The sequence below is a fragment of the Schistocerca americana genome, chromosome X (assembly GCF_021461395.2).
Source record: "Schistocerca americana isolate TAMUIC-IGC-003095 chromosome X, iqSchAmer2.1, whole genome shotgun sequence".
Taxonomy (NCBI): Eukaryota; Metazoa; Arthropoda; class Insecta; order Orthoptera; family Acrididae; genus Schistocerca; species Schistocerca americana.
In genome coordinates, this window is record NC_060130.1 from 671,722,362 (window position 1) to 671,741,628 (window position 19,267).

Below are 19,267 nucleotides of genomic sequence, written 5' to 3' on the forward strand. Positions count from 1 at the left end.
AGCATCCTATCTATGGTCTACAGGTGGACTACTCATTCCTAAAATTCTCCCAATAAACTGAAATTGACCATCCGCCTTCCCAACCACAGCTCTCACATGTTCGTTCCATTTCATATCGCTTTGCAATGCTACACACAGATATTTAAATGACTTGACTGTGTCAAGCAGGACACAAGTAATACTGTATCTGAACATTAGAGGTTTGTTCATCTGCGTTAACATACATTTTTCCACATGTTGAGCTAACTGCCGTTCATCATGCTGACTGCAAATTTTGACTACATTGTCTTGTATCTTCCTATAGTCACTCAACTTTGACACCTTATCGTACACCACAGCATCATCAGTAAACAATTGCTGACTACTGTCCACCCTGACTGCGCAAACATTTATATATATGGCAAGTAACAGAGGTCCTGTATACTTTCCTGGGCACTTCTGATGATACCCTTGTCTCTGACAAACAGTCACTGTCAAGGCCAACATACTGGGCTCTATTAATTATGAAGTATTTGAGCGTCTCACATATCTGTGAACTTATGACATATGCTTGTATCTTCATTAACAGCCTGTAATGGGGTACCGTGTCAAATGCTTTCCAGAAATCTAGAACTGTGCAATCTGCCCGTTGCCCTTCATCCATTGTTCGCACTATATCATGTCAGAAAAGGACAAGCAGAATTCCATATGAATGATGCTTTCTAAGACTGTGCTGATTCATGGACATAAGCTTCTCAGTCTCAAGAAAGTTTATTACATTTGAACTGAGAATATGTTCAAGAATTCTGCAGAAAACCGAAGTTAGGTATATTGGTCTGCTTATTACTATGTCATCCATACAGGAATATCTCCAATGGTCAAATAATGGTATGTTTGTATGATTCCCCAGTGTGAACAATTTCTTGAACATGAAATTTAAAACTTTGGCTTCCATTTTGATATCATCAAATGCCACACCAGACTGGTCAACAAGGAACTGAACTGAAGCCTTAGACCTGCTTAGCAATTTTCCGTAAGACCAAAGTTTTCTTTTGTTCTCTGCCAGATTGTTTGCTAAGGTGTGACCATGGTAGATGTTGTATGCTTCATACATAGATCTCTTCACTGATGCACGAGTCTCTACTAACCTTTGCTTGTCATCGTTTGTGTGTTCCCTTTGGAACCGAGAGAGCAACAGCCTCTGCTTCCCTAGCATCCTCCAGATTTTGTCATTGAACCATGGTGGGTCTTTTCCATCCTTCATCTACTTACATGGCACATAACTCTTCTGACCATGATTTACAATCTGCTGAAACTTTGCCCATAATTCTTCTACATCCATCTTAGAGGAACTAAGTAATGTCAATTCACTGACTAAGTGAGATGCTAACAACTGTCTATCTGCTTTATCTAGCAGAAACACTCTCCTAGCCTTCTTGACAGATTTATTAACTTTTGTAATCACAGATGCCATAATGACATCATTATCACTTATCCCTGTTTATATACTGACACTGTTGATAAGGTCTGCTCTATTTGTAGCTACAAGACCTAAGATATTTCCATTGTATGTGGACTGCAGAGCTAGCTGCTTAAGACAGTTTTCAGAAAACTAGTTCAAAAGTATTTTGCATGACTGTCTGTCTGTACCCCCTGCAATGAATCCATAAACATCCCAGTCTATACTCGGTAGATTAAAGTTGCCTCCAACTAGTACTGCATGATAAGTGAATTACGAATTATTTTTACTACTATTTTGTGAGAAAGAGATGGGAAACCATTACACATTTGATTAGACAAGAGTCAAAATCTGCCTGACAATGATGCTTGAACTAACTGGTGTTACCAACATATTCATTAAAATAGAAATATATTGTGGTTGTGGTATTAATATGCCTACATTTTTAAGTCCTTTTTTCCTTTTTTAACCAGAGCATGTTTCAGTACAATAAATACTTAATAGAAAATGTGAAATTACCATAGAAAATTGTTGCATAACACACCAAAGAAATGCAAATATGTTGAGAAGCCAAATTTCTCATGCTTTTGACAGCAAAATCAGTATTTGAACAGAAAGCAAATGTTGTGGAGCTCAGTCATTTGAGAATGTGTATAATACTGTATTTCCAAGTTCTGATCATTTGGAAATTTGAACACTTAGTTTTACATATATCTTATCATTTGTGTAAATGTTTGTGATTGTTCCATAAAACATTTTTTAATGAGGCCAATTGTATGGAAAATATTGAAAGGTTAATAAATATTCTATTCCTGTGCTCTGTTGTTACTGACAGCAATATGTCCCAGGACTTTCAAAATTAAAATAATTATGTTTTTCTAAGCTAAGTGATAAGCCAATTATTGACAACCATTCAATAATTTTTCTGAATATTTTATTTGTTGTTACTTTTGCTGTTGCATTGCTATTGCATTTCATTATAGTGCTTGCATCAGCAAACAGCACCTTTATAATCTTGAGGGGCCTGTAACTACATGTATCTTCTTCGAAAATGCAACTGTGCGCTTCATTACTGTTACTAAAATACAATGTGCTCCAACAGAATTTCAAAAGAATTATGTCTTATAATCCATCCCACTTAAAATGTTTGCAAAGGATACAGTTATGTCTCCATAAGATCCTCAATGAGTGAAAATTGAGTCACAAGTACCACAGTAAAATTAGGCACTAGACCTATGCCTATAATTTGAAATTTGTTCACTGACTATGAATTCCTAGGTATCAGCTGTATTAGGTGTAGAGGTACTGCCCATTACTGACACATGAAAATTCATGCAATAATGGGACCTGAACTCGGTTTTCCTGCTTGTTGTGAGTGCTCACCATAACAACTTTGACTATCCATGCACACTCCATATGCCACACTGTGTACATCTTTATATCATAGTCCACAATAATGTTGTGTTTATGTGTCTCGACCCACAAAACCCTAGTGAAAACACTGTTCATTCATTGTAATATATATTTGCTCCACACCTCCCCCCCCCCCCCCCAAAAAAAAATAAATAAATAAATAAATGAACTTTGTTCAGTGTCTTTATTTAGTGCAATGTAAAGAAACAATTTCAGTGATTTATTTTGAACTATTCTCATCAATTACTGCTGAATTCACAGACTGTGTTGACATTTTACATATACTTGCCAAATGTTTTAGCTTACAGCTAGAGAAGATGTCACTGTTATATAAGAAAATAAACAAATAAATAAAAAAATAAATGGTAAATTATCGTCATTTCACTTCTGCTTTTATTCACAATATCATGACAGTTTCAAGGCAGGTAAATAATCTAGCACAAACACTAAAATGTAGGAAACATATCTTGATATTTTAAAGTTGGATCATTATTAGCAGAATTTGAACTTAACCTACAATTTCAAATATTATAATAACTAGTGATACATCACAGAGTAGTTAATTTTAACTTACTTAAATCAGAATTTTGAAAATTACTTAATTTTCATTATTATGACAGAATGAATAATGGAAGGCAACTGTGATTTGTTTTCACAGTGCTCCACTAAATGTTTTCTATGCTGCATTAGATTTGTCCAATAGATACTAATTGGGAGTGATAGCAAGAAACACTAGTGCCACTACCAACTCACAGCACTTTTGGGAACACTCATTTGTAGGAGAGTAAACGTACTGAAAATTTCATTACGCATGTCATCATTTACGTGAAATAACTCATGCCAGATCCACCAAGAAACATTAGAAGGTTTAACTGTAAATGACTAGAGAAACACAGGCCAGTATTCAATATGTGTGAGTATTAATAAGAGGAAACCTGCAAAATAAACAGTGACATAAGGCCATATATTTCTGATTTGTTAGCTGCATGTCATTTACTTCTTTTTGCATGCTTTCTTAAAGCATATAATTATTACAGTATAACTAGACCAAAGAAAATTCTGAGATGGTTTCTTCCTAATCCCTGGCCAAGGTCTGTCTGTACTATCTTCAGCATCTATGGGATCTTCCTCTCCCTTCCTTTTGACACTGACAAGAGGAGCAAATATGAACTTATAATCAAAGAAAATTTCTCTTTTTATATGGGTTCCTTGTTCATAAATATATAACTAAAAGATTTCATTAAACACTAGTTAATTTTCTCATACATAATATTGTGAAGTTGTTCTGTAGATATCTCTCTTAACTAGTTTACTTAGTCAGAGTCATTTTATAATTTTATTTTCTTTGATTTTTGGAATGTATTAGTTTGTATTTTTTAACAATTGAATTAAATGATTTAGGGAACTTTTTTTGGAATATTTGTAAAAAAAAGGACACTGATGCCAGTCCAATATTAGCAACATAGTCACTGGGATAAGTGGAGAACAGTTTGACTATCTGAAATCAAAAGAATTTAGACTGCACAGGTTCATAAATCACTTAAATGATATGCCAAAATAATATAAAGTTCACTAAACATTTGAAGTACTTCAGCTTTTGAAAGGTGTAAAACAAGACATTTTAAAACAATCTTCTGCTATTGCCCATCAGTTCGACCAAGATGGAGAAATTGCCAGTGTGTGAAACAAGTAAACAAATATATACTGTGTGATTTGCATTACTTAAAAGAGTATCAATAGATATCATCTCAACAACAATATTAGAAAAATGATAGATTGCTACTCATCATAAAGATGATGCATTGAGTTGCACACAGGCACAACAAAAGTCTGTTGTCTTTATGGTGAGTAGCAATATTTATCGTTTCCCTGATACTGTTGATGTTCTAACCTGGAGTTATCATTGTTAGATATCATGTTAAATTATGTAAAAGAAAACTACTATGGTTTAATGCTTGATACCACTAGTTGTTAGGAAAAGGATAGAATCCTACTCACCATAAAGATAACCCATTGAATTGCAGACAGGCACAACAAAAATACTGTTATCATTATGGTGAATAGCAATCTATTCTTTTCCTGATGTTATTGATGTTGTGACCTACACAAAAGAACAGTGCTATGGCTTAATGTTGATACCACAAGTTGTCCATTCAGTTACTGGTGATTGCCTCTGATTGTTATCTAACATCTTGAAAAAGAAGCAGTCACATTGTCATAAAAGCCAATAGAGTGACACAAATCTGAAGAACTATACTAGGCTTGGTGCCATATGACATCTGTGAGAAATAATTCTTAAGTTTTGATCATCACCTCACAAAACATCAAGCTGTGACTTAGGAACTTGCTAATGGTGTTAGTCCTCCTCTACATAATCACTTTTCATTGTGACAAATTCCTTCCGATGATGGATAACTTCACAGAGGCCTTGGTTTTAGAAGTCTGCATTTTGGATTTTCTAGGGACGTTCCCCCTTGAAAATCACCTTTTCATCATTCTGAAAATGCCTGCCATGTAATTTTTTCATCACAAGCAGAAAAAAGAAGAAGTCACTGGGTCCCATTTCAGGAGAAGACATGAAGTGAGGCAAAATGTGACTGTACAGAGAAGTAGCTTGTGTGACTGTGCTCTCTGCAGAATAAGCTGTGGTGTTGTACAGCAAAAACACCCCTTTGGCTGTGTTGTCTTGACAGTGCCCCATAATCTTAACATGATATTTTGGTAATGTACTTCTGTTACAGTTTTCCCCTAAGAAGCATAATCTATTAGCACTACACCAAGGTAGACCCAAAAAATGCTCATCACAGTTCGCTATGATCGTTAGGGTCTTTGTCTTTTACAACTGTGGTGAATCCACATGTTTCCACTGATTAACTTGCTCCTTTGTCTTGGGGTCATATTGATACTCTTAGCACTCATCTATGGTGCTCAGACGACTAAGGAATTCATCTGAATTGACCTGACACAGATGCAACATTTCTGCTGCTGTCTTAGCTTGGAAGGTTTTTTTGTCTCGGTATGAGCTGTTGCAGAATCTGGAGAGTGGTAATCTGTTGGAAACTTAACATGGACCTACATTTTTTATTATTTTTTCTAACAGAGAGACAATCTGTTAGTTTGTTGGTCATCACTTGGACTTGTTTGATCACGAATGAATCATATGTACCACCTAACCACTGTCTAATATGTTGGCACATTGTTGTGTTACATATCCACCAACACAGCATGGAGTGTTGCAGCACTATTCTCCTTCAAAGCAGAAAATCAATTACCACATAGTACTCCATTTTAGAAATGTACTGTGTGATTTTGTTTTCATTCCTCTTGCAACATACGAGGGTGACTCAAATGAAAACCTTAAATTTGTAATAACAAATCGAAATTTTGCGCCGTTATCCTATAAGCTGGTAAGCGTGCTACAAACAGTGTGCAGAATGGCCTGCAGGTGGCAGAATAGTGCAGATGCACACATACCATCACCATATCAATATAAAAATGGCTGCCCCACTTGCGACTTGCACTAGGGAAGAACAGCATTCTGTTATTCAGTTTTTGCGTAGTGAAGGTGTGGAACTTATTGAAATTCATCAACAAATGAAGGTTCAGTATGGTGATGCATGTTTGTCACAGCAGCAAGTCTATGAATGGAGTAGGAAGTTCGCAAATGGTGTGACTTCAGTGGAAGATCCTCCTTGTCCAGGTCAGGCACAACGAGTTGTGACTCCACAGAACATTGCAGCAGTTGAAGCCATAGTGAAGGAAACTCGCCGAGTGACATTGAATGACATTGCAGCATGTTTACAGATTAGTCATGGGTCAGTACACTACATTGTGCATGATGTGCTCCAGTTTCACAAAGTGTCTGAAAGATGGGTGCCATGGCAGTTGACTCCTGAAATGAGAGAACAACATGTTGATGCTTGTGAAGAACTTCTTCAGCACTTTGAACGAGAAAGTGATGGCTTCCTTGCAAGAATCATGACTGGGGATGAAACCTGGGTTCACTTCCACCAACCGGTAATGAAGAGAGCAAGGAATTGTGCCATTCCTCATCACCAAGTGATTTCCATATGTTTGGACTACTCAAAGACGCAGTGGAAGGAAAGAAGTTCTGTTCTGATGAAGAGGTATTCCACAAGGTGCATGAGTGGTTGCACAGACTACCAAAAGAATTTTTTTCTAAAGGAATTTATACATTTTGTACGCACTGGAGGGCTTGCATTGAGTGTGGGGGAGATTATGTTAAAAAGTGATACAGCTTTGTACCACTTCTGCACAATAAATAATATTTTTTAAAATGTTTAAGGTTTTCATTTGACTCACCCTCTTAGTACAGTATTGAGGTGCAGGGTTTCAGTATGTACCAGAACTTTAAATGTGTACCAGCAAACCAATAATGAAAATAATTAAGAAACTTTATTTTTTGAGTTGATAATTAAAACCTTATACCTACTCCTTGTTATGAAATTTTTGATATTTTAATATCATTAGTATTATAAAGCTATTAATATGATATAAACACTTGCAGATTTGAAGCATTAAAATGGCTCTGGTCTAATATGTATTCAAAGGAACAGCTGTATCAGCTGTAAACAGACATGTGTCCTTTGGATAGTAGACGTTTATATTGATCTCTTCTTTATCAAGAGAGAACACACAATTACACCCTATCACATAACAGAGGAGAGGGAATACTTTTTGTAACAGGGTTTCTGCTGTGCACCTGTACATCAGTGATTGAATGTAAACAAGACTAACACTTTTTTGAAGTACTCAAGGCATTGTATAATCCTCCACAATTGATAAAAGTTCTGAAAAATTAACTACACTATAACTGTCAACAGGGTGCATAGGATTAGTTAACTGTCTACATAGAAAGGGTGGTATTTTCATTTGGTCTGACTGTAACTACTAAATTTAGAAATATTCTTGCTTAAAATATCTGTTCTACATTGTAATTTTCAGTGCACAAATTTTTCAACCAGGCCCATCCTAGCTCACAGTTCCAGAAATGAAAGTAAGAACAGATTGGACTGATCCTTTTACACTTGCAGCACAGCCTCTCTGTCTAGTAACCAGCTTAAGTTTTGAACTCAATACTTGTTATTGCAAGAGCAGCACTTTTTATCAGTTAAAAAGCAGATTATAGGAAACACATGGTGTTTAATGGTTTTGAATGCTCACTAAAATATCATGCATTTAGTTATATTTAGGGCTCTGGAAGTTCATGTTTATAATTGCACAGTACATCACATGGAATTTATTACCCCTTGAAGGAAATTCTCAGTTCTCCCAAAAACATTCAAAATTTCCGTAGTAGTAATCTATGACTGATCATAAATGTTTACAGATTAATCCATTTCTTCATAAAATAACTATTGCATAATCTTCAAAAAAGATTAGAACTTTGGGCTTCAGGACTTCACAAAACAAGAGCTGACCATGGAGAGCTCAAGACTTATGTGCATAGATCCTCTCCCAGTACAAAACATGCAAAAAGCTCTTCTCTGATTTGCTAAATAACACAGTAGCCAATCAACTTCATATTTCAATACATGTAACCTGGTACCCTTCTTATTTTGACCAATTTCAGTTCTGAAATCAGTTTTCACAAAAATACAAACTAATACATACCAAAGAACAAATAAAATTAGCTGCATCTTTACTCATCCAAAGTATCAAAGTAAATATATCTACAGAGTACTCAAAACTACCTACTTTACAATTATCTTCAATTCCCTATTGTATGTAACTCACCTCAATGTTGCACTGTCTGTCTCCCGTGCTCACAAACAGTTATTGACAGTATCATAATTCATGTCTCACATACATGTGGTATCAATCTTCTCATTTAGTTAGACAATACAACAAATGAAAATAGTGTCATTCAACAAATAAAATAATATAGCTCAAGGAAACTGAAAAATTATGTAAAATTTAAATTCTTAGTTAAAACTCTGTTTACTCAGTTATCTAGTGATCAAGTATTTAGCTACAGTTCTTCACTTACTTTTACACAAAACACATTTCCATTTCAGGAAACTTTTTATCATGGTAAGTCATAAATAGTGGGTTTTACGTAATTTTGTTTTTAACAGTTGCTTTAGATATTCAACTAAAATTAATATTGTTAACTATAATCATTACAATATGCTGTACAAAGCTTCATACAACTTAGTTACTATAAATATTTTTATAATTCATGGTGATGTACAAACACTTAATTTCTAATAAGCACACATATGCAACTTCTCTAGATGAGACAGTCAATTCATGTGTAACGTAATGTTACTCTCAGTGTGAAAAAGCATTCTCTTGACCATGTGTCATTGTGTGTAGCAAGAAAGCTTCCGTCAGATTCCTTTCCAGCAATGTATATTGCTACAGCTGAAGTGGGATTGAGATACTGCCCATATATTCTACATCTACATCTACATAGATACTCTGCAAACCACCACATGGTGCATGGCGGAGAGTACCTTGTACCACTACTACTCATTTCCTTTCCTGTTCCACTCAAAAAGAGAACGAGGGAAAAATGACTATCTACATATCCCCATATGAGTCCTAATTTCTCGTATCTCATCTTCATGGTCCTTATTCATGTTGGCAGTAGTAGAATCATTCAGCAGTCAGCTTCAAATACTGGGCCTCTAAATTTTTTCGCAAGGAGAAGGGATTGAATCTGCATCTGGCTATTCTTATTAACCAAATGCTAGACTGGTCTTTCCTACACCACCCTTGTCTTGTGTAGTTTATGCTCCATAAGTAATGACCACATCATTAATGTGAAATGAAACTTAAATCCACATTTCTTTTCATTTATTCTAGCCACAATAGGAAAGTTATAATGCAGTCCATTGCAAATGAGACAATGCAGACTTTCGGAAATAGTGCAAAAATATTTTTGTGGTTTTTATGTATGTAATAGAGAAGAACATTGAGAGATGGAGCTGGAAGTTGCCAATGAATTGTAGGCTTGTGACCAATATCTTACCATTAACTGAAATTAAGTAACTACAGCAAATCTCTGGTGGTTTTCTGTTTGTGATAAGAACATATTATTCAATGCACAAAAGTATTTTAGAATGGAGTATTACAGATTATGTAAACCTTTTAAATGGATCAGTATTTCACTAGCACTTAAAGAGAAACATCTGTAGAATGGATTACATTGCTTCTCTATCTATTTTTGGAACAGAAATAATTAATTCAAGATTTAACATAACTTACATCTTTGTTACAGTTCAGATTTAAGATCTCTTCTATAAAGTTCATGGTTACATTAATATCATCAACTCATGTAGAATATAACTTGGATTGTCAATTATTGTTTAACTTTTTCTAGTAATGCAGATTTTATGTACATGTAATACATTCTGTTACCAGTTAGTATATAGTTTTAAATACTCTTACCTATATTTTCCTCTGTTGCTGTGTATTTATCAGATGTAAAAAAAATCTGTAATTAAGTGTAGTAGATCACATAATACCTCTGTGAAAAGCATATACTCATGACCATGGCCCATTTCTAGGCCTGTCTGTGTATTCCAGTGGTAGAGTACTCGGAAATATTTAAAAAGGTATGGAATTATTTTATAGAAATTCCTTATTTTTATTCATAATTTATTACATTGGCTGTTTAGAATTGATATTGTGTGCTACACTGTTTTCAAAACAACCTACAAAGAAATAAATACATAGCATATAAAACAGTAGTGCCACTATGTAAAATTTCAACATCCTAAATTGTGAATTATCATCAGTAAAGAAATCGTAGTTTCAATTTGCTTCTCTTGAATAATTACAGATATTTTCTCTCTACTCATGCCTACAGTAGAGCCATGGGATGCTCTACTAATAAATTACTGAATCACTGAACAAAAGAATAACAATGTCTTTCAGCTGGAATACAATAGTGTTTCATTACGTATCCACATTTTTGTGGCTTGTATCTGAAAATTTGATCAGTTTCATTAATCTAAAATCCAAATGAGGAGAATAATTTGCAATTTCTCTTATTGTTAAGCATACAATACAAATAAAATACCATGGGTTGCTACTGCTAAGTAATTGGAAACCTACACTTTCTATATGGAAAAGTTTGTTAGAAGTGTGGGAAGCTAAAATTTGTATATTAAAAAAGTTGTTCCTGTATCAAAATATGCACTATCTAATCAAAGGTATCCAGATACATGTACATAATAACTGACCACTGGATGTCATAATAGGAAGACCACCAGTATAAAAAGAGGCAGAGAGAATTGTGTTGTCAGTAGAGAAGTAGAACAGTAGATTGTGTCAATCAAGAGAGCTCAGTGGTTTCGAATGTGGTCTAGTCATTGGATGTTAACTAAATAAAAGAGCCATCAGGGACATTTCAAGCTTTCAAAAGCCACCCAAGCAGCTCCTCTAAAGTGACATATTTCTATAGTTATTTCTATAGTCAGTGTTAAGCAATGCTTGGCACAGTGTAAAGAGTAATTCCACTGGACTGTGGATGACTAGAAATGAGTGATCACACTATTCCCTGTGGCAATCTGATGGAAGGGTTTTGGTTTGGTTAATGCCTGGAGAATGTTACCTGCCATCATGTTTAGTGCCAACAATGAAGCATGGAGGAGGTGGTGTCATGGTATGGGGATGTTTTTCATGTTTAGGCTGTGGTGATTTTATAACACTTAAGAAAATGCTGACTGCAGAGGGGTAGGGACATATTTTACAGCTTTATCAACATGTACAGTAGAGGTGAAGTTTGGAGAAAATTATTGTTTGTATCTGCATAAAATCCATCTATTCATAAAGCAGTATGGTAATGCAGTGAGGTAATGGTCTAAGGACAATGACATTTCTAAAGTGAACTGGTCTGCTCAGATTCCCAACTTAAACCCAGTGGAATACCTTTTGGATGTGTTAGAATGTCGTCTTCACCCCAGACCCCAGGCCCCAATGTTACTACCTTCTCTGGTTTCAAAGAATGGGCAACCGTTCCTCCACAGACATACAGATATCTCATTGAAAGTATCCCCAGCATAGTTAAAGCCATGATAAAGCCATAGGGTGGACACACTCTGTATTTATGTCCACTAATATATGTCTGGGTACTTTTGATCAGATTATTCAGTTAAGCATGAGGTCCATGACAAGTTTGTGAGTTGTTGTGTATGTGTAAAGAAGGTATGTGCACATGATCACATGACTCCTTGACTTTCAAGAGAATGTTGGCTAAATGCTGAAAAATCTTCAGTGGAAGAAATTGAATAAAAAGACAACTAATTTCTAAAAAAAATTTCATTTGAGAAGTCCTGCAACTTGTTTTCAGGGTATAATATGTGTATATGCTCAGAGTCATGAATTTATCTTGCCAGAAACTAAATAAAAAGACAACTAACTTCTCACAAAAACTTCATTTGAAAAGTCTTCAAACTTTTTATTATTGTGTAATATGTGTATATTCTTGGAATCATGAATTTATCTTCATAAGAGTTTGCATGCATGCATACAAGCAGTCTATTTTCTCACAAATATCTTTAAATAGTAAGTCATGCAAAGAATCCTAAAATCTCATATAAAAAAAAGTATCCTTCATTGCACATTTTAGAGTCATTTATTGAATGTGGTTGTTGCTGTACACATTCTAAAACACTGTACATGTAATAACTGTGTTGATCAGCTCTTCATATGGTAACTTGTATGCTAAATTTGCATCCATGTGTAGATTACTGATTTGTTTGCACTTTGAGGATACCTCGCTGTGTGAGAGCAGCCTTAAACAAGTTGTCCTTTTCCATATTTTCATATGATTGAGCATTTCACATATTCTAAAGTCATTTATTCCACTGAGTGATTATATCTAACTCTTAAGTGTGTCAGGATGTCACAGTTCTGATCACAATTCAGTTTCTGCTTAAAGATTGTATTGACACCAGTTGAATAGTAACATCCATAAATAACAACTTTATAACTGTGTTCTAATGCAGAGTCTGCATAAAATGCACAACACTGCATATTTTAATCACTGATTACTTTTGGGGTTAAAAATTGTTTGTGCTGTTTTTGTGGCCTCACAGTATGGTACTACACACTATGTGACTAGGCATGAGAAATGAATTTGAGTACGGGATGCTATTATAGAGGTGTAGTTTCCTAAGAACAAGTATTTCTTTACTAATTTTACACATCATTCTGACCATGTGTTTATCTTAAGACAGCTTGAAATCAGTTTTCATCCTAAGGAAGTCAATAGCAAACAAGTACTTTTCCATTAAGGTATTATGGATCCATGCAGTACAAAGCATCTGGTACACTCTTATCCAGTGATTGTTGCAGAGGGAGCTTGGGAATCATAAAATTTTATCTTTATCATTGGTTCACTTAGCTTCATGTATTTAACATCTTTACCATTTCCAAAGTTATTCAAACATAAAGATTTTCAAAAAACAACTAACTGCATTTGGATTGCCCCATTGCACTATGGCATATGACATGTTATTAAGAAAAAGAATAACCTTTAGAGTTCTATAATGTAAATATTATTTCATAATTTCAAAAAGGATTTCTGTAAATCCTTAAAAGTTATTTTGTTTACTAGCATTCTGAATCATAACATTCTGCTGCACTGGCTATCATTGATGAGATTAAAGTATTGTTTTATTTCTTTTACTTATCACTACTTTGTGGTTTTAACTGTGTAGCCATTTCATGCAATGGCCCAAACTCCATACACACTGTGACATACTTACAATGCAAGTTATAAAACAAATAAATAAATAAATAAATAAATAAACTATCCATTGTTTACTTGAAAGAATAAATCTGTCAAATTTACATACTAGAGTTACAGATGAATTCTTTGTCATATAATATAATGGTAAAAATACTGTAACATTGGCCTAGTGTGCAATAAAATTATGCACATGTCATGTGGAATCACAGATGGTGGATATGGGACATGCTATAAGGGAGAAAATCGTGTAATAAAATATTTTCCCACATTACCAGACATGTTGCCAAGCATTCCCTAACCAGCTGTAACACAGCATACCATTTAGAAGTGTAACAATGTACAGTGACATACAGTGGCCAAATGGTCAGAGATGAAACTGAGTGGCAAGATATTCTATGAAAGTGATATAATGCAATGTGTGAATGGCAGAAAAGGAAAGAGGGGAGAACTTTGAAATAGCTGACAGCTTCATAATTACAAGTTATTACTATGATGATTAAATGTGAGAACACTTTGTGATTCAGAAATAGTTTTCTAGTGACACATTTTTTCATTGTTGTCAAGATAAATTCCTCATGGATTCATTCCCCTCATACTGATCATTGCATAAAATATAATTATGGTTGAATGGTACCCGTTTCTTGCAAAATTGCATGAAGCAGTCAACCTTCAGTGCCATCACTGCAAGTCATATGAGTGTCAAATCTAAGGCCTTGCATTGTGAATTTGAAATTTTTTATGTTCATTATGAGGCAAAATTTTTCACTGCCATCTCCATCTTTTCCCAGCAGATACTATAGGCACTGGCTGTTACTTACTTGTTACTTTTGGAAATGCCAACTAAAAATAAGATACTTTTGAATATTTTCAGTTGAATAACATCTGTTAGTTTTATGTTTATTTATGCTCAAATGAAGTTTTGTTGCTCTCATTTCACTTATTTATTTATGGATTTATAATGAGCAAAACTGAATGAACTATGAGGCAATTGCAGTATTCCAAAGGCTTTCTCATTTATTTTCCCAATTCTATAGTTCCAGGTAACTTTTGAATAATATTTTGGGCCCTGAAACTGACTCCCTATGATGATGAAACTTTATCCCATTTTGTCTTTTTCCTCCTTCCAATATAGTACAGTTCATTTTTCTCAAGTACTTCCTCTCTACATCCACATCTACATCCATACTCTGCAAGCCACCTGACGGTGTGTGGTGGAGGGTACCTTGAGTACCTCTATCGGTTCTCCCTTCAATTCCAGTCTCGTATTGTTCGTGGAAAGAAGGATTGTCAGTATGCTTCTGTGTGGGCTCTAATCTCTCTGATTTTATCCTCATGGTCTCTTCGCGAGATGTACGTAGGAGGGAGCAATATATTGCTTGACTCTTTGGTGAAGGTATGTTCTCGAAACTTTAACAAAAGCCCGTGCCGAACTACTGAGTGTCTCTCCTGCAGAGTCTTCCACTGGTGTTTATCTATCATCTCCGTAACACTTTCGCAATTACTAAATGATCCTGTAACGAAGCGCGCTGCTCTCCGTCAGATCTTTTCTATCTCTTCTATCAACCCTATCTGGTACGAATCCCACACTGCTGAGCAGTATTCAAGCAGTAGGCAAACAAGCGTACTGTAACCTACTTCCTTTCTTTTCGGATTTCATTTCCTCCTCGCTATCACTGTCTTCTCCTTACTTTGTTTCAGAATATTCTGGCCGAGCTTAAATTTTGTCATCACAGTTTGTATCTACTTCATTTACAAAATTCTCTTGAACTTCATTACTGTTCTCTTAAAAATAACATGTTTTGTATTTCAGTGACATGCTTTGGGTCTAGGAGACTATAAGCCTTACTGTAGTATACCATGATCAATTACAACCCAATTAATATATGAAAATTCCAATAAAACATCACAGTAAGATGTAGTGTATCAATCTAATACTGGATATTCAGACAGCCTTAATAAAAAAATAAGGTAAATGCCATTAACATTCCAAAGTAGCTGTCTAATACTTGCAAAGTTATGGTGATAACGAAGTAAATGTGCCATTGTAATGAAACAGGAGAGGCCACTGTCTCTAACTGAGCAGTCAGCAGACATCCTGACAACATAGCAGTTACTCCAGTACAGAAGTACACAACAACAAAAAGGGTCAGAGAAGGAAGCTAGTAGCAAGAATGTGTCATTGTTGTCTATTTTTGACACATAATTGACAGAAAATTTTGGTGTATCAATTTGATAAGCCATTCCCAATAAAATGTTAACCAGAGAAGCAAAGAAATGATATATGGATATTCAATGAAAAGGAAAACAGGAAGAAGATAAAAATATAGGGGCCTGGACATGAACACCCAATTAGTTTCCCATAACCCTCGTCTTTTGTGAAAAATTTATTTAATTTCATTGCAGACCAGGCTCACCACATACACTCTTTTGCATTATATGACTTGAGGAACACTAACTGTAACTCAAACATGCATATTTGATGGATTGTATGATTTATATATCCGAACAGTTAATGGTTATTTTGTGTTTTAACTATGTTTCATCTAGTACATAATTCTGACCACCACGTGAAAGTGGCCATACACATGAAACTGCACAGTAGTTGTGAATTCAGAGTATAAGTATATTTTAATTTTCCAATGACAGTCAGTTTGGCATGATACTAGCTATTATAATTTTTGTAGGATCCATATTTATTTAACACTTTTAGAACAAGGAATATTTCATTTTTATCTATTTTATGGACTATACTGCAGTGTCTGTTGCTCAGACAGTTTCCATAATTATTTATTTAGTCACATTATTTAATCAGTGTTTATATTTCTGTAACATACAATGGACAGCAAACTAATGTTAAAATACATCTAAGCATTTTGAGAGACACATGCTGATTTCAATCCATTTGTCATAAATATATTGTTCAGAAACTGACACTGAAATGAGGATGGTCAGCATTATGCTTAAAGTATGTGTTCCATTGCACAGGTAATAAAACATCTGCTAGTAAATCAGGTGGATTTTCTCCACAAACACATTATAAGTTTCTCCATTGATAATAGATGGAAGAAGATAAGGCATTGACAGTCACCAACAATGCCGATTCAAAAAATAATAGAAAATTATCATTAATCATATGCTTCAATAGTTTGTTTGGTGACTCACATTAGCCCATATATGCTGATTACGATCAATCATGTGCTTCTACAGTTTGTGTGAATACTCACATCTGCCCATGCATGCATGCATGCATCTTGTTGAAACTACAACTTACTTGTAAAGAGCACAGTTCCACTAATATAAGGCTTGATGTACTGTTGACTCAGCCATCTCCAGAAATGTACCTGCACTGGAAAATTAGCTGCTTAATGTGCTGGCACATGCAACAATGCTGCAGAAAATGCAGCCTATCAGGAGAGACTTGCTGGACTATCATGTGGTTGTCATAATTTGTTCCACATATTTATCTGACATGAAACTAGATTCATTATCAACTGGATCAAGACCAGTCTCCAACTGTTACAGTGTTCTAATTCTTCAAGCTCATTCCCCAGAGGGAAGTAGCAAGAGTAAACATCACATGCACCCTAAGAACTACATTTCCATCTACATACATACTCTGCAAGCCACATTATGGTGCCTAATGGAAGGTTCCTTGTACTGCCACTATTCATTTCCTTTCCTGCTCTACTCACGGACAGAGTGAGAGAAAACTGACTGTCTGTATGTCACCTTACAAGCCCAAATTTCTCTTATCTTATCTTTGCATTCCTTGTGCAAAATGTATGTTGGTGGCAGTAGAATCATTCACTAGTCAGCTTTCTCTAAATTTTCTCAACAGTATTACTCAGAAAGAACACTGCTTTTCCTCAAATAATTCTCATTTTCGTTTGCAAAGCATCTCCATCATATGTGTGCACTGATTGAATCGACAAGTGCCGGCCGGTGTGGCCGTGCGGTTAAAGGCGCTTCAGTCTGGAACCGCGTGACTGCTACGGTCGCAGGTTCGAATCCTGCCTCGGGCATGGATGTGTGTGATGTCCTTAGGTTAGTTAGGTTTAATTAGTTCTAAGTTCTAGGCGACTGGTGACCTCAGAAGTTAAGTCGCATAGTGCTCAGAGCCATTTGAACCATTTTTTTTTGAATCGACAAGTAACAAATCTAGCAGCCTGCCTCTGAATTACTTTGAAGTATGCCTTTAATACAACCTGGTGAGGATCCCAAACACCTGAGCAGTACTCAAGAATGGGTTTCACAACTGTTCTATATGCAATCTCCATTACAGATGACCCACACTTCCCTAAAAAACACTCAATAATCTGAAGTCAACCATTCACCTGCCCTACTATAGATAAAATTTGGCCAAATCATCTTGCATCCCACTACAGTCACTAAGCAGCAGCATCATTTAAGTATATAGAGAATAAGAGTGGTCCTACCACACTTCCCTAGGTTATTTCTTCTGATACTCCTGTCTCTGATGAACTCTCACCATTGAGGACAACATACTGGATTTTATTACTTAAGGAGCCTTCAGGCCACTCACAAGCTTGAAACTTGTTCCATATGCTCAAACCTTTGTTAACAGTCTGCAGTGTGGCACTATGTCAAACACTTTCCAGAAGTCTATAAATATGGAATCTGCCTGTTGCTCTTCAACCATAGTTCACAGATTACCATATGAGAAAATAAAAGATGATTGATACTTTCTAACTATATGCTGCTTTATGGACGAAATTTTCTGTCTTAAGGAAATTTATTACATCCAGACTGAAAATATGACCAATAACTCAGCATCAAATTGATTTTAAGGATATCCTTGAGGGTCCATTCTGTTATCCTTTTTATGTACAGGGGTCATCTGTACTTTCTTCCAGTCACTTGTGCTGAGTGAGAGATTTATGACAAATCAAAGCTAAGGAAAGGGCTAGTACTCTCTGTAAAACCAAACTGGGATTCCATCCAGACCTGCTGACTCATTTGTTTTCAACTCTCTATGCCAGCGATGCATAATACTATTTCCTTCATACGAAAGTCTGTGTGACAGTCCAGTGATGGTATGTTTGTATGATTCTCCTGTGTGAATGACATCTTAAACATGAGATTTAAAACTGTGGATTTCCTTTTGCTGTCTTCTATTGTCACCCTAGACCAGTCAGTGGCTGATTGGATAGAAGCCTTTGACCCGCTTAAAACTTTTACATAGGACCAGAATTTTCTTGGTTCTTCAGCAAGACCTTTTGCTAAGGTATGATGGTGGAAGTCATCATATGCTTTGCTCACAGACGTTTTTACAGACACACAAATTTCTGCCAACTTTTGCCTGACATCATCTGAGGATTCTTTCTTGAACTGAGACTGCAAACAATCTCTGCTTCCTCAGCATTTTCTGAATTTTGTTATTAAACCATGCTGGATCTTTTCCATCCTTAATCCACTTACTTAGCACATACTTCTCCAGGACAGGATTTACAATCTGTATAAACTTTGTCCATAATTCCTCTGTATCCATCATACTAGAAGTAAATGATGTCCCTTCACTGTCCAGGCCTTCTTGATGGATGTACTAATTTTCTTAGCATGATCGCTATGATTTCATCATGCTCACTAACCCCTGTCTCTATACTGACACAGTTGATAAGGTCAGGCTTGTCTGTAACTACAAGGTCTAAAATATTTCCATTAAATGTGGG

The 19,267-nt window shown here is 35.5% G+C and overlaps 1 protein-coding gene across 5 annotated transcripts in view; it reads left to right on the forward strand.

Moving 5' to 3' along the window:
* The window catches only part of LOC124555769 (cAMP-regulated phosphoprotein 21), a 989,726-nt gene that overhangs the window by 838,635 nt on the left and 131,824 nt on the right, over positions 1-19,267 (forward strand). For 4 of the 5 annotated variants that reach the window (XM_047129817.1, XM_047129815.1, XM_047129819.1 and 1 more), the window contains one exon: positions 10,387-10,434. The exons of the other annotated variant lie outside the window; for it this stretch is intronic. In XM_047129817.1, coding sequence (XP_046985773.1) covers positions 10,387-10,434 — 48 coding nt within the window. The remainder of the gene's footprint in view (positions 1-10,386; positions 10,435-19,267) is intronic. 5 annotated transcript variants of the gene reach the window in all.